We start from the raw sequence: 21857 nt of genomic DNA, 5'->3' as shown, positions 1-21857 counted from the left end.
AGACAAGATGGTGGACATGACGTCATACCTGTTGACGTTATATATACCTCGGTATTTGTGGTAGGTCAGTCTGTAGGTGGCTTCTGTGGAGGAAGGATCTGATTTTTTTTTGCTCTTAGCGGTTTAGAACCAAGGACGGAAATCGATCTAATCAAACAGTATTCTAATATGTAAATTTTTTGATTAATTTGGGAATTTTTTTTCATTTAAATCGGATAATAAATAAAGATTTTCAAGATGGCAGGCGAAACGGTAATTGCAACATTAATAGGATCCAATATGGCGGTCGTAAAGTAAAGTGTAAGGATGGCATCGAACTCAACCAAGATGGTGGGACGTATCGAAACATGCTACATTTATATAATCCAGGATGGCGACCGTAACGATAAGTGCAACAGTGGTTGTTAAGTTATATTTTATTAAATTTTTATTAATCAATTCGATTAAATAATTTTTTTATAGATTTTTAAAAATTTTCCCGTTTTTCTAACATAAAAATTACGGATTTTCAAGATGGCTGCCGTAACGATAATTGCAACAGTTACGTCTTAATACAAGATGGTGGTTCTGTCTCGAATAGGTAGTGCTATTATTACTTAAAATTGAAAAAAAATACAAGTCCGAATATGCATGTTATTTATATATATACCTTATTTAATTTTCAGCCTGGTAAATGACTCGATGGCCGTGCGGTTAAAAGCATATGTTTGCCTACCTAAAGATCAGAGCTTCGATGATTCGAATTACCGCGCTTCCAATGTATTTTGCATAAAAAATTAAATTTAATATGTCGATAAGGACAATAATAGCTATGGAAGGTAATGGAACCTCGACCTTATGTGATATGTCAGAGCGACGCTGGCGCTCTCTAGGAATAAACAACAGAAACAAAGACGACGGTATCCAAGATGGCGGCCTCCAGCAGATCAGAAAAAAATCAAGAGAGATGCTGGCACTATCTAGGAACAAACAACAGAAACAAAGACGACGGTATCCAACATGGCGGCCTCCAGTGGAACAGGAAAAAATCAAGCGCAAAGCTGGTGCTCTCTAGGAACAAACAGCAGAAACAAAGTCGACGGTATCCAATATGGCGGCCTCCAGTGGAACAGGAAAAAATCAAGAGCAAAGCTGGTGCTCTCTAGGAACAAACAGCAGAAACAAAGTCGACGGTATCCAATATGGCGGCCTCCAGGGGAACAGAAAAAAATCAATATGGCGACAGAGACGAAAATTTCATCATAATGAGTGGGGCGCTCGATTTAAAGATGTCGGATACAATGTGGCGGATCCAATAGGGCGGATCCAATACATCTGCCAGGGTCAAGGACAAGGCCAAAGGTCAAGGTCATGGTCATCCAATATGGTCGCCGTGATCTACTTGTCCCTTTACGCGGTGTCCCGTTACACTATCTCCCGTAACGCTGTGTCCCATTATGCTGTATCGCGTTACGCTCATCCAAGATGGCCTCCGTGACGTCACAATGAGAGGTGGTGGCTCGGCACCAGGCACCACAGCCAGAAGCCAGGCGCCGGACCCCCATTTACACACTACTTATAAAGAAGGAGTGAAATGAACTCTACAATTGAATTAATAAATTTACTTTTATTTGCATTCATTGATTCAAATATATTTTTTACTTCTGAAGTGTCGTGCGTGCCTTACTTATTTTTACAAGTACAAAAAAAAAATTCAGCCGCTGGGATTTGTGTTGTAAACCTATCGTTCGGTAGTCAGCATTGCTGACCGCACAGCTACGAGGCCTTATTGGAAATAATTGTTTCAGATGTCATAAATTATTAATATTCTATGCACGATATTTGTTGAATTTCTTTTAACTAGCATATTCTCTGTTGGACTCGAAATATTTACACGCTCGTGGGCTCATAACTATAATACGGTGTGTGATTAAGTTGATCAAATAATAACTCATGATAAATAATTACCAATGTCAAACTAAAGCGTGAAAAGTATCATACCAGCAATAAATATTTAGTTACACAGCTAAAACAATACTCATACAACACTGTTTAAATATACTGATTTACACTAGCAATTAAAATAATACATACTTGTAAGAACGCAATTTCCTTGCGAATGTACTCGCGTGGCGCGGTGCACAACAATAACCTCGAACCCGGCTATGTTGCCGTCTGCCCCAAGCCGTGTGTGCGACATGCGCAAGCGTGATCCAACCGGCGCGACCCGCCTATCCCTGCAGCATGGCGGGGTGAAACCTGAGCAGTACACCGCCACGTGCCGGCCGAGTTCTCTGTACCGTCCGCAACATACCAGAGAGATGCCACGCATGCGTAAACAGGACACATCCATAGTGGGACATCCGTAGTGGGATATCCGTAGTGGGACAATTTTTCGTGCGTGCAGCCAGCGTTCATCGATTTATTAGACGTTGTCACGTCAAAAATAATTAATAATTGTGGGGAAAGGGCACCCCACTCACCCCGCTGGAGTACTTGTTGAGGTGCAGGCGGTGGCCGCTGTGCCGCGTCTCTACGCTGCGGTGCGCCCCGAAGTGCCGCGACGCAAGTCGCTTGTTGAGCATGTGGTAGAGCAGCACGGGGTTGAGGCGGCGACCCCGGTAGCTGTCCAGCCGCGCTTTCTGCTCGCGCGACATCTCCTGCAGACAGCGCGGTCTTTGTCACTAGCGCTGCCATCTCATAGCGAGGTCTCTGGTGTCTGCTATTAGAGACCACTCGTCACTAGTGCTAACATTACAAAGTCAGTAAGGTCTCTGGTGGTCTTATCTCAGAGTCTATTTAGAACTATAATTATATTCACATTGTTAATGAGGAATTTGGTGATATGTTCTCTTAGACTACTTGTCACTCATTACCGAAACATAATCAGTGAAGAATCTGGTGATCTTGACTCAGATACCACTCGTCACTAGTTCTACTGTCACACAGTCAGTGATGGCTCTGGTAATCTGCTCTCAAAAATCACTTATCACTAGTGCTACAGCCATATAATCAAGACGGGTATTGAAAATTTGGTATAATAAACCACTTGTCACTGGCTGTAACAACATATTTATTGAGAGCTCTGGATATCAGTTCTAAGAGACGATTTGACACTTACACTAACTTTACAGATCAGTGAGTGCTTTGAGAAAATACACTCAGAAAATCCACTTTCAACACTGAGACACAATCAGTAAGGGCGCATGGAGTGGCTCTCAGAGACCAACTCTAACTGGCGCTACTGTCACATAGTCTGTGAAGGCTCTGAGTACCTACTCTAATAGAAAACTCTTACCTTCGCGCTATCATAATACATTCATTGAGGGCTCTGGGGATATGCTCTCAGAGACCAATTGTCATTTTCGCTACCGTCAAACCTTCATTGTGTGCTATGAGGATTGGCTTTTAGAGACCACTTTATCACTGGTGCTTCCGTTACAGGCTCAGTGAGGGCTCTGTGGATATGCTATCAGAGACCACTTGGCACATGCGCTACCATCACAGAGTCGTGAGGATTTAGAGTTATGTTTAAGAGACCACTTATTATTAGTTCTACCATTAACATTCAGTGAGAGCTCTGGTGATTTTTCTCTCAGAAACCACTTGTCACTGATACTACCATTACATAATCACTGAAAGCTTTGAGGATATTTAATTATATACATTTTTTCACTGGAGATATCATCACACAGCCACTGAGGTCTCTCGTGATAGGCTTTTAGAAAACACTTATTAATGACACTAGAATTACAAAATCAGAGACCACTTGCACTAATATCATATAGTAAGCGAAGGCTGTGTGAATATTCACTCATAAATCACTTGTCACAGGCGATACCGTCACATAGGCAATGGGCCTTTCGTAATATTCTCTTAAAAATCTTTTATCACTGGAACAATAGTCACACAGTCAGTGAGGACTATGTGAAAATGCTCTCAGAGAACACTCGTTACTGGTACTACAATCACATAGCCAGTGAGAGTTTGGAGATAATGTTTCAGAGACCATCCGTCCCTAGTTCTACCATCACAGAGAAATGTCCCTTGGAATGTGCTCTTAGAAATCACTTGTCACTCGTCCTGTTAGCGAGGGCTCTGGGGATATGATTATCTAAAATCAATTGCCAATGGTATTACCATTACATAGTCAATGGGGGTTCTGGTGATCTGTACTTAGAAACCACTTGCCAGTGGCGTAACCAACACAAAGTCAGTGAGGGTTCTAGAGATATGCTCTTAGAAACCACTTTTCACTAACACTACTGTTATTAGTTAAGATCCCTGGAGATGTCTCAGAGACCACTTGTCACTAGCGCTACCATAACACAGTCAGTGATGCCTTTGAGAATATGCTTTTAGAAACCAATTGTTAATGGCCCTATCGTCACATAGTCAGATGTATATTCGGGGAATGTGCTTTTAGAAAACACGGTACAGTCACACAGTTAGTAATGGCTATGGGTATATTGCTCTCAAAGACTATTTGTCACTAGCGCTACAGTCCAACATTCAGTGCCGGCCCTGGGAAAGGCTCTCAGAGACCTCTCATTACTAATGCTCCAGTGTCGCACAGTCATTGAGGGCTCTGGGGATAGGCTCTCGAATAATATAAGTTATTAGCACTTTTATCATAGAGTCAGGGAGGGCACTGATGATCTCTGAAAAACCACTCGTCATCAGTGCTACTGTCACACAGTCAGCGAGAGCTCTGGTTATCTGTTCTCTAAAACCACTCTTACTAGCGCTTCCATCTCACAGTCATTGAAGACTCTGGGACACTGCTCTAAAAGACCACTCACTTGTCATTAGCGCTACCGTATCACAGTCAGTGTGGGTCTAAGATAGATTTATCATAGATTACTTGTGATTAGTGCTGACATAACATATTTAATGAGAGCTCTGAAGATCTTCATTCAAAGACTGCTAATAACAAGCGCGTTAGTCACACAGTAAGTGTTTTTGGGGATATGCTCACAAAGATAACTCAGCGAACCTCAGATGCCAGCTCCACGATCGCATAACACAAGAATAAAGTCAGCCAACACCATTTGCCGTGGTGTTTAAACTGTAGCTGTCTGAGGATTCAGAATAATGCTATTTATTTACCAGGTAAAAAATTATCGTTTCGTGGAAGTTGTTAACAAAAATTATTGTTATAAAAATAATACACTAGAGTAAAATGTTCTATTCTTGCTATATATTAGTACATTTAAAATTTAAATCGTATTGTATGTCTTTAAAAAAAACGCAGTAATACGTTTTGCCGTGCTATTACAAAGTTTTGCGATAAAATCGGCAATGAAGTTTTATTCAGCCGAATTTTATCAGAATCCTATGTAAAACCACGGAAACATGGATTATGCGTTTTTTAAAGGCATACGATAAGATTTAAATTATACTGTTGTCAGGTATTTGCAATTATACAAACTATTAGGGAATACAAGGAAAACTTTTGTTGGCATTACGACAGGTAATTTGTGTTATATTACTCAGGGTCAGAAATATATCGTCTCAACAGAACGCGTTTAAAAATACATATTTCGAAAATGCGTTGGTGGCAACCTACTCTTTGCATGGTACCTGGAAGGTAGGCAACTATCTTCAGAACAACAAAGTTTGTACTGACTTTCAAAACGTTGGCAGAGTCTTAAATTAAGGCAGATACCAGATGTGCTTTGATTACACTGCCGCGCCATTTTTGGTAGTTAGATTGAATACAGAAGAATTACTGTTCATTATATGTGCATTTGACTTATTTGAAAAGTGGTAGCATAGGGTGATATGCCCAGAGTTTAACCCCAAAATTACCTCCACAATGACATGTGCGCATGATAAAAAGATTTAATTAAAAAATCGACAATTGTGCATCTCCAAATTGGCATGTTACATGCTCAAATTGTTGTCAGTGAAACCAAATTACTTAATTGTCCCGATGGACTGAACAACTGCCTTGATGGTAGCTTTGAGCAACCAGCGGCTCTTCTAGCACCGGAGGTGAGAAGATTGGCCCACGTACATGCGCAGTACGAATAGTTGTTGCCATCGAGGTAAGATCCTGGACTCCAGATGCCTAACAACCTTCCTCCGACCAGCCGAGATTACAGTTTTACCTGGTTTACCGGGATCACTTAGACATATCCTGGAATCTGTCCTCGCTGTTCCCCAATTCATTCCCCGATGTCCCTGATTCGTGTTGTGATGTCTGACTAGGATGACCTCGTTGCCAACGACACATCAAACTAACCAAATAAAGTCTTGTTACGTATGCCACGTCGCAATATATATTACGTTCCACAGAGATTGTAACAAGATTCCCTGTGTAAAGTTACGGTCTCAGATATGTCGCCCCCTACAAAGACTCGGTGCGACCCCCAGTTCGGTCAAACCCGGATGATCCGCTGGTGAGAAACGTGGCAGGCGCTGCGACGAGCCAACAGGTTTCCTACGAGAGCTCCCGCATTAGTCTGTGTCTCTGTTGGGTCGCACTGACACGCGGCCTCACCTGGAAGGCGGAGTCAAGCGGCGCGAAGAGCGTGTACACGCCGCGGCCCGCTAGGTCGGCCGCCAGCCCCGACTGCTCCAGGTGCTCCACGAACTGCGAGGCGCCCAGCTCGCGAGCCGTCTCCAGCACATTCTTCAGCGGCTTCACTGCGCAGTCACGCAGTCACAGTCACATATCATACAGCCACACAGCAACAGTCACACAGTCACATAGTCACACATCAACAGTTACACAGTCACATAGTCACACAGTCACACAGTCACATAGTCACAACTCAGTCACACAGTCACACAGTCACACAGTAACATAGTCATAACTCACACAATCACAGTCACAGTCACACAGTTATACAGTCATGTCACACAGTTACATAGCTAAACAGTCAAATAGTTACACAGTCATATAATTACACCATCACATAGTTACAGTCACACACGTCACAAGTTACAGTCACATGTTACACAGTCACATAGTTACATAGTCACATAGTTACACATTCACAAAGTCACAAGTTACACAGTTACACAGTCACACAGTCAGTTACACAGTCACATATGATACAGTCACATGTCATATCGACCGTTGACACCATCCTGTAGCTCGTTCCCTAAGTATGATTAGTCTTAATGATGGAAGCTCAGTGAAGAGTTGAAATTCATGTCTAGAAGTAAATACAATAAAAATAGCAATTTCAAGTCAAATATCATATTATAAGACGTAAAGTCGAGGAATTGTTATTCTAGAAACGCTGCTACTTAACTGTGTAACAGAATATGCAGTGTAATATATCTTTCACTACCAATTATAAAATTGTTAATTGAGTCTGACTATATATACAATAGCTCGGTGTCTACATGGCGCTTATTCGCTCCCACACGTTATATATGCACAACACACACACACACATATGTTGAATCTGTAAGGGCTCGGCTAGACTGATGACCAATCTATCGATAAGAGATTTCTAGCTATAAAAAAAACAGACCAAAAAATTGTGTTATGGTAGCACCATTGTGCAGGATAAAGCAATTTTGCAGTTCATAGCTCATGAACCAAATGATTTGAATCCTGAGCTTTGTTCGTTCAGCACTGCATGTGCTTTGTACTAGATATTGACCAATAGGTTTGGTCAGCGTCATTGAGTGTCTCCCAGTGATGTGACAAGTAACTTTATTCGGATCCGATCTCAAATCTTGGCTAAATTAAAACAAATGTCCTTGCCAACGATCTCTCGTTTAAAACAAAATAGCTATTTCTTCCAATCTAAGAATGCATATGGTGAAATACTCCACATATTTGTCTCAGAGTATTATTAAAATATACACAAAAATGTTTCCTTCCTAACAATAAGTACTCAACGATGTCATAATCGGAAAACAGTAAAAAATGTCTCCCCACATCATTATGCTCACTGACAGGAAAAAGTGCCGCAGCTCTTGTGCTCACAGAGTGGCAGCCAGACACTGTTCTTGTGTTTACAGCATGGCAGTCAGACACCGCTCTTGTGCTCACAACGTGGCAGCCAGAACTGCTCTTGTGCTCACAACGTGGCAGCCAGACACTATTCTTGTGCTCACAGCATGGCAGTCAGACACCGCTCTTGTGCTCACAACGTGGCAGCCAGACACTATTCTTGTGCTCACAGCATGGCAGTAAGAAACCGCTCTTGTGCTCACAACGTGGCAGCCAGACACCGCTCTTGTGCTCACAACGTGGCAGCCAGACACCGCTCTTGTGGTCACAACATGGCAGTCAGACACTGTTCTTGTGCTTACAGAGTGGCAGCCAGACACTGTTCTTGTGCTTACAGCATGGCAGTCAGACACCGCTCTTGTGCTCACAACGTGGCAGCCAGAACTGCTCTTGTGCTCACAACGTGGCAGCCAGACACTATTCTTGTGCTCACAGCATGGCAGTCAGACACCGCTCTTGTGCTCACAACGTGGCAGGCAGACACTATTCTTGTGCTCACAGCATGGCAGTCAGAAACCGCTCTTGTGCTCACAACGTGGCAGCCAGACACCGCTCTTGTGCTCACAACGTGGCAGCCAGACACCGCTCTTGTGCTCACAACGTGGCAGCCAGACACTGTTCTTGTGATCACAGTGGGGCAGCCAGACACCGCTCTTGAGCTCACAACGTGGCAGCCAGACACCGCTCTCGTGCTCACAATGTGGCAGCCAGAACTGCTCTTGTGCTCACAACGTGGCAGCCAGACACTATTCTTGTGCTCACAGCATGGCAGTCAGACACCGCTCTTGTGCTCACAACGTGGCAGCCAGACACTGTTCTTGTGCTTACAGCATGGCAGTCAGACACCGCTCTTGTGCTCACAACGTGGCAGCCAGAACTGCTCTTGTGCTCACAACGTGGCAGCCAGACACTATTCTTGTGCTCACAGCATGGCAGTCAGACACCGCTCTTGTGATCACAACGTGGCAGGCAGACACTATTCTTGTGCTCACAGCATGGCAGTCAGAAACCGCTCTTGTGCTCACAACGTGGCAGCCAGACACCGCTCTTGTGCTCACAACGTGGCAGCCAGACACCGCTCTCGTGCTCACAATGTGGCAGCCAGACCCCGTTCTTGTGCTCACAGCGTGGCAGCCAGACACCAGTCGGGCCGAGCCACAGGGAGTGCATGCAGAAAGAGCAGAAAGCTTATTCCTGGCAAGACAGTTAAAGCAAAAAAAAAACTGGTAGAGGAGAGGTGTACATTAACTTATCAATGTGGCGGTAGTTTGTTTTATCTTGGATTATGTTACGGTATTACGGGTTGAACGATAAACATTTTTGAACACAGTAATGGCATAGTATTTTATCAACTTATGATAACTGGACAAAAGCCATCATGGACAATCTTTATTTTATAGACTTTTATATTTGTACGTTAATGACAAAAAAATAGCAAAAACATTTTAACTTAATTGGCTTATGTTATGTATGTATACTTCATCCAATCATAGGCCAGGTTCTATTCCCGGCAGGATCAAACTTGAAAGTTTCGCGAGTGGTAAACATGGTTAACGTTACAGTCTCCGGGTACTTCTGCTCCCAACGCTTCTGCATGACACGTGTCATACGTCTGCAATGGCCCAGAACTCCATGCACTCTCCTACCTTTGCGAAGTAGCTTGCCGGAGTGGGCCAGCCGACTGCAGTACGGACAGTAATGCTCTAGAGTGCGGGTACTCACCCCCGGTGCAGCCTCGCTCGCCCCTCGCTTGCTGGTAGCCCTCGCAGCACTCGTACCTGATGACCCTGCAACAGCGAGACGTCACAGCAGCGCCCCCATGGCCTAAACTGCAGTAGAGTTGTTGCCAGAGTGATACTACCCTGGCTGTTAAAATTAAAAGTCTTTATTTGTATATCATCGTCAGTCAAAATAAGTTTTTTTAAAATATTTTTTAATTACACAATTTCTTTAATGAAGTGAAACTTCTTTGGACTCGATAGGAGTTAAGTTACAAAACTGAATTTTCATGCAACTTTTCTGACGCGAAAAGTGCAGAGAATAAGTTTGCGGAAGTTCAGATAACTTATCAAGCCACGATGCCTTGAGCAGACTACGTGTGGGGGCGTGCAGCTCATGTTGATCCCTGCCATGCTGCAGGGATAGGCGTGTCGCGGCGGTAGTTACCCGCCTGTGCCTGATGCCACCTGACTTGCTGGCATCTAGGAAGGGAGTTGGGCAGAGGGCAACACAGCGGGGTTTGAGCTTATTGAAGTAAGTAATATTTTTTTTAAATTCATGTTTATTAAAAAAAATGTCTTATTTCTCTCTTTCTCTCTTTCTCTCTCGCTCTCTCTCTGCCGTTTTATCCCTTACGATATTATTACGAGTCAAGGTTTGAATTGCCAAACAATTATCACACTTCATCATATGTACTGAGTTAAACGCACTTCTTTTTTATAAGACCATAAAATAGTATTTTCTGACAGTATTATTAGAGCTGTAATCATTCTGACAGCAAAAATTACTGAATGCTAACTGCCAATCATTATTTCACAGGATAAACTATTTGTAAAAGTCAGTCACTATAAATAACAAGGCATTCCAAGAAAGTATGCGAGAAAAAGTATATAGCAGCCGGAGCTGGGACAGGCTGCAGGCTGTGGAGCCGGGAGCCGACCACCATCGTGGATTGTGACATCACAGCGGCCATCTTGGATGACCTTGACATTCAAAATTTGCCAAAATTTACCAAAAATTCCTTAAACTTGCCAAACATTCACCATTTTGAAAAAAAAAATTCCGCCAAAAATCTCAAAAATTTGAAAAATTAAAGTTTTACCTTTTCGAGGGAAAAATTTCCGTTTTAAGGTAAAATTTCCCTCTTTAGTCCTCAAAAATTTGAAAATTTGAAAATAAAAAATCCTTAGAAGATGTCTGCCTTAGAAAAAACCAAAATTCCCCAAAGAGGCTTAAATTCCCTTACGACAAGCCGCCGCCCATAAGCCGCTGAGGTCATGACCTTGACCTTGAATATAAACTTGAAATATTTAATTTTCAACCAAAAAATTTCGATAAAATTTCAAAAAGTATAAATAATTGCTTTCTTAAAATGTTTAATTACTTAATTGATTTCTATCCTCGGTTTGATTACCGGCGAGAGTAAATATGTAATTTAAGTATAAAAAATTAAAAAAATTCTTTATAAAAATAAATAAATAAATAAAAAATGCTTACTTCACACACGTCATCTTGAATTATGACGTAACCACCGCAATTTTTTTTAGGACCACCTTCTTGAAAATCCGCCATTTTTATGCTAGGAATTCGGAGAAAAATTTAATAGTCTTAAAAAGTTAATTCATAATTTTTTTAAAAAAAATTTGCCATATGAATTAAGACATCACCGTTGCGGATTTCGTTATGGTCACCTTCCCGGATACTAGAAACGTTGTACTTTAGTTACGCCTGATGTTATTTAGGTTGTGTATGACGTCATAGTAGCACCTAGAAAATCTATAGTTATCATCCAAAAAAATTAAAATTTATAGAAAAACAATATCAAATTTTAACATAATTCTAATTTACAACGTACTTTCGTCATGGAGTCTTCAGTTTGAACCTAATGAGGTCAAAATAAAAATGACGACAGATCCTTTCTCTACGGAAGCCACCGACATACTGACCTCCTACCACTAATGCCAAGGTATTTATATCGCCGGCTAGTATGACGTCATCTTGTTTTCGTCTTCTGGAGGTCACCATCTTATTTTCGTCTGCTGGAAGATGCCATCTTGTTTCATCTGCTAGAATGTGCTGTAGCCATATTAAATTTTCATCCGTTAGAGTGCAGAAATAGTTATTGCCAGAACGCATGCCTTCTTGACATTTGGACTTCATCTTGGTAATCTCTGTTTATATACCTAGAAATTCAGGAAAAATTCCAAAAGTCATCAACAAAATTACTTATTAAAATAATGATTGATTCAATTGATATCCATACTTGGTTCGATTCTCGACCAGTGATAAGAGTAACAAATACTTTAAATCAAATTAAATTATTTTTCCCATTACACTTAATAGAGTTTATTTATCATTCTCTCTACAGAATAAGAACCCTATAGATGATACCTGTCCGACAAATTAAATATATTGTCACGTTACCAAACACGGAAGTTTTTAATTTTTTTTAACTTCATGAAATACATTCCAACCCGTTTATGTACAATTCTATACATATAGGCCAAGTTTCTTCAGACCACGAGAGCATGACATGCACAATGTCAGATGTATAGGTCAGACGTCTCCGAACAAAAAGACCTTCTTCTTCGGTCATAGCTTTTATGTCATTTTTTAAGCATCAAGAAAGAGTCTTCCAACTTTCAGATATAAAGTATCGATAAAATCAATTACAATCATCTATACCAAAGGAAAATGTTTTACACTTACGGAAATATCTCAAATCCCTGAAAAAGGTTTTGAACCAGTAAATTTACAGAACTAATACAGATTTTACTACGATCATTCAACGAAACGACGCACATACAACAAAAATGTACACACAATACACACAAAGGGAACGCAATGAACACACAATGGACACACAGTACACACACAGTACACGCAATGGACACACAGCACATACACAGGACACCAATGGACTCACTGTACACACACTGTACATGCAATGGACATGCATTGGACACACAGTACACAAAATGAACACTCGCAACACACACACAGGACGCTTTTCACTAAAAGGAAATACATTCTGACGAAAATTCAACTTGTTGTTATACGAGCTCATCAGTAGGATACGATAATACTGACTTCACTACATTTAACGAAAAGGATGTACATTTTCTTGAAAATTCAACTCACTAGGATGAGATATCCAATTTGCTATAGTATATAATGCCTTTAACAGCCTAAGGCTCCAAAAGTCATTGGCTCCAACAGTCTTTGGCTCCAACAGTATTTGTCTCCAAACGTTTTTCGCTCCGAAAGTCAATAGCACCACAAGTATTTGGCTCCAAAAGTCTTAGGCCTAGCTTCTATTTGGATACGAGACTAGGAGGCTACGAAGCTACGATACTACAGGACTAGAAGACTACAAGGCTTCATCGTTCTACGAGGCTACAAGTTTACGAGGTTACGAGACTACTTAGTTACAAGTCTACGAGACTTAATGACTCTTAACTGTTTTTGATTCCATTCAGCTGCGAGAGTTAATTTATTTCATACAAAAGAACTTGTTGCAAGTAGTCCTGATTCTTGACAACAGATGTCGTCATGTGATGTGTTGAGGTAAAAATTATTTATTTCTTTTATGCGGGATGCGGGATGCTCACTAGTGGTCTCAAAAGAAGGAAGGCTTCGCTAGACACCAAGGAGAAGAAATCTCATCTCTCGTAGTAGTATAGGAATGACGGTCCGGGGACAGGCTTCAGGCTGAGGTGCCTGAGGTGCCGACCGCCATCTTGGATTGTGACGTCACGGCGGCCATCTTGGATGGTTGTGACCTTGACCTTTGACCTTGACCCCTGCGGCCATTTTGTATCCGCCATCTTGGATCCGCCATTTTGGATGACGTCATTGTGTTCTAGAAAATTCCGGCGATGTGTTTTCCGCCATATTGGATGATGACGTCACCGTTGCAATTTTGGTTACGACCGCCATCTTTAATTTTTTTATTTATTATCCGATTTTAATGAAATTTTTTTTAAAAATTATAAAAAAATTCAAATAATAACATTTTAATAAATTATTTATAAAAAACAAACATTTACGACACGGAGTTCGGAGACCTCGGTTCGAACCCGGCGAGGGCAAAAAAATAAAAAATGGCGACCGATCCTTCCCTCACAGTGGACGCAGGCAGACTGACCCCCACCACTGGTACCAATGCACATATACCATCAGGTAGTATGACGTCATGTCCGCCATCTTGAAAATCTGTAATTTTAATGTAGATATTTTTAAAAATTATAAAAAAAAATCAATTAATAAAATTTTAATAAAAAATTAAAAAAAACTAGAAATGTTCCCCATAGTGGCTTAAATTCCCCATGGTCAAGCCGCTCTAAGCCGCATGCTGTGGGGAGCTTCGGTCATGACCTTGACGGACATATTGGATTCTAGATCATCGCTCATTTTATTACGGTCACCAACTTTAACTTTTTTATTTATTATACGATTTTAATGTAGATATTTTTAAAAATTATAAAAAAAATCAATTAATAAAATTTTAATAAAAAATTAAAAAAAACTAGAAATGTTCCCCATAGTGGCTTAAATTCCCCATGGTCAAGCCGCTCTAAGCCGCATGCTGTGGGGAGCTTCGATCATGACCTTGACGGACATATTGGATTCTAGATCATCGCTCATTTTGTTACGGTCACCATCTTTAACTTTTTTATTTATTATCCGATTTTAATGAAATTTCTTTTTAAAATTCATAAAAAAATTAACTTATTAGAAAACGGATTGATTAGATCGATTCCTGCCCTTGGTTCGAAACCGGTGAGGGCAAAAAGAAAAAAAAACATCAGATCCTTCCTCCATGGAAGCTACCTACAGACTGACTTACCATCAGTAACAAGGTATATATCGTAAACAGATATGACATCATGTACACCATCTTGTCTTCATACGCCGGAGACCACCAACTTGTTTTCGTCTGCTATAGTGTGCAGGCGACATGTTAGAATAATTTTCTGTTCACCATACCTTTAACCTCGACTGTTGGCATTGAACTTTGACCTTGACCTTGAACTTTGACCTTGACCTTGAACTTTGACCTTGACCTTGAACTTTGACCTTGACCTTGAAATTTGACTTTGTCCTTGTCGACCATCATGGTTCCGACATTTCAGTACATGCTACCAGGAGCTACCACCTGCTAGTGCTCATTGCCACCATCATGTTTTCGTCAGCTGGTGGCCACCATCTTGTGTGTACTAGTCTTACCATCATTACCATCATTACCTTCATGCTAGTTTTATTCTAACCCGCTAGAGTACGTAATCATTTATTATTACTGAGGTGTCCGACATCTTAAAATTTGGATGTCATCTTGAAAATTCAAAATAACTAACACACAAAATAGGGTATAATACCAAAATTCATTAAATAAATTTACCATCAATAAACTGATAAATCAGGTCGACTAAAGGTCCTTGGTACGATCATAGTTGATAAAAAATTTAATATAAGAACGATTTAACATAATAGTGACAGGTTAGAGAAATAAAACAACACAAGTTCTTTCACAAAATAAACTTTATTACATAACTTATACTTTACTACAGGATCACTTGCGAAAGCCAGCAATCTTATAAACATTTAGGTCCGCATAGGCGTGAAATGACTAATTCTTAGCTCCAATCTGCTTACACTAGAAAGAGTCCAGCCAGAACCTTTACAGACATAGTCCTCCTCTTCTTGACAGAGTTTCTGGATACCATTTTTAACAGTTTGCTTCACATCGTTAGAACTGTAAATTACTGCCGCCGATGTCTTGAATGCACACTTCTTCACTTCGTCATCGAATGGATACGGCTTTCCATATGTACAGTCCAACCTCAAGTTATATTTTAATGGACCGTTTGTTGCTACGTCATCAGTAAGCTGATTGATTATGTTCTGTCTGATATCGTCAAGAAAATTACAAATGTCTTTCGACTCACCTAACGTATTTAGATAATAGTAGTCTTTCAATGTTCCACGAAATGCAGACTGCGCCAAGTAGAACCCATTATCTTTCACTTGTAATGCGCCGAACACAGTCTTATGTTTATTTTCATGTTCAGACACCATACCAATCGGTTGCTGCACATCGGTTTTCTTGCTTGTACGCTTACGAGTCTCCAATCGAAAGCGAGGAGTGGAAATTTCTACACACTGACTTCACCTTTACATTTTTTCACATGAGTAGTATGTAAATGGGCATACTAGATCAGGGTTCAGGGTGTGGTGCCGGTGCCGGTGTCCTCCATCTTGGATTTGTGACGTCACGGCAGGCAAAAATTCCTCTAAAATGACTCAAAATGACGCAAAATTTCCCGTTTTAAGAAAAAATTTCCCGTTTTCGAGGGAAAAATTCCCGTTTCGAGGGAAAATTTCCCGTTTTAGTCCTTAAAAATCCCAGCGGCTAGAAATGTCCTGATAGAGGCTTAAGCATCCTTAACTCAAGCCTCAGTTAAGCCTCTATCAGGTTGACCTTTGACCTTTGACCTTGACCTTGACCCCGGCGGCCATTTTGGATCCGCCATCTTAGATCCGCCATTTTGGATACCGTCATGTGTTCTAGAAAATTCCGGCGATGTGTTTTCCGCAATTTTGAATTATGACGTCACCGTTGCAATTTCCGTTACAGCCGCCATCTTTAACTTTTTTATTTATTATCCGATTTTAATGAATTTTTTTTTAAAAATTATAAAAAAATTCAAATAATAAAATTTTAATAAAATACTTATAAAAAAACAAAACATTAACGACACAGAGTTCGGAGTCCTCGGTTCGAACCCGGTGAGGGCAAAAAAATTAAAAATGGCGACCGATCCTTCCCTCACAGTGGATGCAGGCATACTGACTCCCACCACTTTTTTTTCAAAAGCATATATATCATCAAGTAGTATGACGTCATGTCCGCCATCTTTTCTTCGTCCGCTGGAGATCACCATCTTATTTTCGTCCGATAGAGTGTGCTGATACCATGTTAGTATAATTATCTGGTCACCACACCTTACACCTTGACATTGAACATTGACCTTGACCTTGAACATTGACCTTGACCTTAAAATTTGACCTTGACCTTGAACTTTGACCTTGACCTTGAAATTTGACCTTGACCTTGAACTTTGACCTTGACCTTGAAATTTGACCTTGACCTTGAAATTTGACCTTGACCATGAAATTTGACCTTGACCTTGAAATTTGACCTTGACCTTGAAATTTGACCTTGACCGTGAAATTTGACCCTGACCTTGAAATTTGACCTTGACCTTGAAATTAGACTTTGTCCTTGAAATTTGACTTTGTCCTTGTCGACCATCATGGATCCGAAATTTTATGTTCAGTACAGGCTACCAGGAGCTACCACCTGCTGGAGTACGCCATCTTGTGTGTGTACTTGTATTATAGAGTACATTTCCATCTGGATGATTTTATTCTAACCCGCTACAGTGCAGTAATCATTTATTACGGAGGTGCCCCCCGCCATCTTGAAATTCGGCCGCCATCTTGAAATCATGTAATAATGTAGCTAGAAAAGCGGGAAAAATTCCAAAATTCATTAAATAAATCACTCATTAACTTACATATCGATTCGATCCGCTCCAGTCCTTGGTTCGATCCTCGATCGATGCAATAATGTTTAATTTTATGAAAAAAATAATAATTCCAATAAACCATGTTCAACATTCTTAAAGAGACTTTAAATCATCTACTACCATCATCCTATTAGACATCAAGACCACCATATTGGAAATTCGTAATTGTAATGCTAGAGATTCGGGAAAAAGTTAAAAATTCATTAAATAAATTTGTAATCCATATAATGATTGATTGGATCGACTAATTTCCTTGGTTCGATCCCTGGCCGATACAAAACAACTTTAATATTTTAAAAAAAGTACCACTAAAGTGGCAGGTTTGAGAAAATAAAATACACCACAAGTTCCTTTAAAAAAACTTTTATTACATACATACTACACTACTACAAGTACAAAAAAATACACAGACAAATTACTAAAGCCTTTTGGATTCCTCGATTCAAACAGTCTTCTTATTGTACGGACTAAGCCTTTTACATGACTTTAAATGTCTATCCGATCCGGTCATCACCGCAGCCAGAGACGGACTGAAGTTCATATCACTTATATAGTCTCATTAGCCGGTACAACACATGAGTCAAATCAATAACCATGTTCATTATAGGTCTCGGAGCATTTTTTATAATCACGATGTAAGCTATCGAGACGTGAAATTAGTTTATTGCACTTATTGCACTGAAATTGTATTCTTTGAACATTATTAGAACAACCGCTTCTTTCATGTCTGCGAGCATTTGAGGTGATAGTAAATGATGCACCACAGTATTTGCACTGATGCGAAGTACGCTCTTCATTAATTGAAGTATTCAATGCTGATGAAACTTCAGCTGATGGTGGAACAGCACATATCGAAGTCTCCTTTAGTGTTGTCAGAGGCGTTGCCAACGGAATCTGCTCCAACATCGTCGGCGCTGACGTCATGGTTCCCGTAGTCGATTCTACATCCTCCATCGAGTTCGACGTTAAAGTCGGTAAAGATGCCATCGAAGTCTCAAGAACAGGCAATTACACGACTTATGCACCAGAAGAAACAAACTAGGTGATCCGTACACCGTCGACGGCAGTAACAAACTGAGCGTCCTGCTGTCTAGGACTCGTTTATATACATTAACCGGTTTGAATAATACGCTAGTCAAATCAAGAACAATTTACTAAAATACTAGAGTCAAAACAACATTAAAAAAATAGAAGCACCATCAAAAAAGGAAGCACATTTGGAAGCATCATCAAAAAAGGAAAAACAATAGGAAGCACCGCCAACGAAAAGGCAGCACATTTGGAAGCACCGTCATCGAAAAGGCAGCACATTTGGAAGCACCGACTACGAAAAGCAGCACATTTGGAAGCACCGACAACGAAAAGGCAGCACATTTGACAGCACCGACAACAAAAAGGCAGCACATTTGGAAGCACCGACTACGAAAAGGCAGCACATTTGGAAGCACCGTCATCGAAAAGGTAGCACATTTGGAAGCACCGACTACGAAAAGCAGCACATTTGGAAGCACCGACAACGAAAAGGCAGCACATTTGGAAGCACCGACAACGAAAAGGCAGCACATTTGGAAGCACCGACAACGAAAAGGCAGCACATTTGGAAGCACCGACAACGAAATGGCAGCACATTTGGAAGCACCGACTACGAAATGGCAGCACATTTGGAAGCACCGACTACGAAAAGGCAGCACATTTGTAAGCACCGTCATCGAAAAGGCAGCACATTTGGAAGCACCGACAACGTAAAGGCAGCACATTTGGAAGCACCGACAACGTAAAGGCAGCACATTTGGAAGCACCGACTACGAAAAGGCAGTACATTTGGAAGCACCGACAACGAAAAGGCAGCACATTTGGAAGCACCGACAACGAAAAGGCAGCACATTTGGAAGCACCGACAACGAAAAGGCAGCACATTTGGAAGCACCGACAACGAAAAGACAGCACATTTGGAAGCACCGACAACGAAAAGGCAGCACATTTGGAAGCACCGACAACGAAAAGGCAGCACATTTGGAAGCACCGACTACGAAAAGGCAGCACATTTGGAAGCACCGACTACGAAAAGGCAGTACATTTGGAAGCACCGACAACGAAAAGGCAGCACATTTGGAAGCACCGACAACGTAAAGGCAGCACATTTGGAAGCACCGACAACGAAAAGGCAGCACATTTGGAAGCACCGACAACGAAAAGGCAGCACATTTGGAAGCACCGACAGCGAAAAGGCAGCACATTTGGAAGCACCGACAACGAAAAGGCAGCACATTTGGAAGCACCGCCAACGAAAAGGCAGCACATTTTGGATGCATCATCGAATAAGGAAGCACATTTGGAAGCTCCATCAACTAAAAAAGGCAAAAAGGAAGCACAAGTTACGAGATCTAAGTCTTAGTAAGAAATCATAATACAAGAAATAAAAACATTACATTCTTATAATTTAAATTATTTATTTTATTGCTTTACATTATACAAATGCAAGTAAAACAAGTCAATATTGTATGTAGCCAGCATTCCTCAGTTCCTTGAGTATGAAGGATATTTCTTTGATGCACGAATAGTTTCCTGCACAAAGCGAACCATGTAGAAGTCTTAGCCGGTCAACCAATATGTTTGGATCTTTCCATGATGTGTAATCATTCTCTTCTACCACCATCTTCCTTGCACCTTTATAATAAATATTATGATCTCTGGTGTCTTCCGTTTTACCACCAACCTCAGGGTTACTTTCATGTTGGAGACGGTGATCATCACAAGCTTGATCAGATTTATTTAATATATCACGTCGTTTCCATCGTTTCGGTCTCAGGACACCGCCACATTCTTCGATCTTAGCAGCTTTAGGTGATTCATCATAGTCTATGTCTTTATCAACAGCCTCAGAGTCACTGTAACAATCACCGTAGAAGGAATCGTTTTCACCCAATTTACCGTAATAATTCGATGTTGATGATGTTGAAGTGTCTTCATCGTCTTCATGCTTCCTTTTTAGGAGTCCATCATTTTTACAAAGTAGGAAAGATCTACTTGAATTCGGCTGGAATATATTCTCACTTTTCACGTTAAGGATTCTTCCACTGTCTTCATTCTTCCGTAAATCATCAACCTTCTTCAATTTAAGTTCTTTGTCGAGATCGGAAGAGCCAAGAAAATTATTGTCGTAATGCAGATCACTCTTCCTTAGGCTAGTAGATTCATCGTTGTCCTCTAGCTTGTACGCAGGCTTGGCGCTACAAGTTCTGCCATGTCTTTTTAGGCTCTCTCTCCGCGTAAACGACTTGCTACATCGAACACAACTTATCATATTGCGCAGTGGATTTTTAACACAGTCATTCTTCTCATGTTGTCTTTTATTCTTTCTCAAGATAAACTCTTTACTGCAAAACTTACACCTATGTTCTTTCGATACAGCGTCAGATCCCAAATCGGAATTCATATTAGTTACTGAGACTAATGCCAGATACCAATTGAGTGTTTTGAATTAGATTCAATACTTAAATAGAAATTTTTTCATATTTCATCAGCGAGAATTAATATATCTCATGCAAAAGTACTTTATGCATGTAGTTCTGCTTTTCAACAACAGATGTCGCCACATGTTGCTTGCAGGTAAATAATATTTAGTTATTTTATGCGGGATGCGGGATGCTCACTATCGATCGCAAAAGAAGGATGGCTTCGTTAGACTCCAAGGAAAAGGAAGTTCGTCTTGCATGTTGGTGCTCCACAGATGTCTCATGACGTAATATTAATTTGACTGAGTAATGATATTTGTTAATTCCACCAGATAAAAATATTGCAAGTTTTGATTTAGTAGCAGAAATTATCGAATTAAATGTAACTCCAAATAAAATGACATTTCTCATTAAAACAAAAAAAATCCATGCAGAGAGCGATTTCTCAGAATAGTCAGAAACACTTGAAGAAACCACAGGAATGATTGCAAGAACACGGGAAAAACCATCAAAATATTGTCAAGAATAATCAGGAGCACACTGAGGAAACCACCATAATATTAACAATAATAATCGGAAGCACACGGAGAAAACCATCATAATATTGACCAGATTAATCGGAAGCACACAGAGAAAACCACCACATGTTTTCTTTGATATCATAAAATTACAAGAAAAAATATTTAAAAATAAAAATAAATTAATAAAAAATTAAAAAAAATTAAAAAATGCATAAACAGTTTCTGCTAGCTTGTAAACTTATCATTGTTGAGCAAAGATAGAGTTCTTGTACAAGCCAGAAATTTATGCATTTTTTCATTTTTTTAAATTTTTTATTAATTTATTTTTATTTTTAAATATTTTTTCTTGTAATTTTATATCAAAGAAAACATGTGGTGGTTTTCTCTGTGTGCTTCCGATTAATCTGGTCAATATTATGATGGTTTTCTCCGTGTGCTTCCGATTATTATTGTTAATATTATGGTGGTTTCCTCAGTGTGCTCCTGATTATTCTTGACAATATTTTGATGGTTTTTCCCGTGTTCTTGCAATCATTCCTGTGGTTTCTTCAAGTGTTTCTGACTATTCTGAGAAACCGCTCTCTGCATGGATTTTTTTTGTTTTAATGAGAAA

At 40.3% G+C, this 21857-nt stretch overlaps 1 protein-coding gene across 2 annotated transcripts in view; it reads right to left on the bottom strand.

Annotated features, from left to right (window-relative positions):
* Positions 1 to 21857, bottom strand: part of LOC134541496 (periostin-like) — a 378277-nt gene that overhangs the window by 158151 nt on the left and 198269 nt on the right. For both annotated transcript variants that reach the window (XM_063384985.1, XM_063384986.1), the window contains exons 3-5: positions 9680 to 9744; positions 6485 to 6630; positions 2463 to 2639 (exon numbers count right to left, since the gene is read on the bottom strand). In XM_063384985.1, the coding sequence (XP_063241055.1) occupies positions 2463 to 2639; positions 6485 to 6630; positions 9680 to 9744 (388 nt within the window). The remainder of the gene's footprint in view (positions 1 to 2462; positions 2640 to 6484; positions 6631 to 9679; positions 9745 to 21857) is intronic.

Source organism: Bacillus rossius (assembly GCF_032445375.1).
Source record: "Bacillus rossius redtenbacheri isolate Brsri chromosome 4 unlocalized genomic scaffold, Brsri_v3 Brsri_v3_scf4_1, whole genome shotgun sequence".
Classification (NCBI taxonomy): Eukaryota; Metazoa; Arthropoda; class Insecta; order Phasmatodea; family Bacillidae; genus Bacillus; species Bacillus rossius.
Note: the sequence above shows the minus strand (reverse complement) of the source record. Positions and strands in the feature narration are given on the sequence as shown.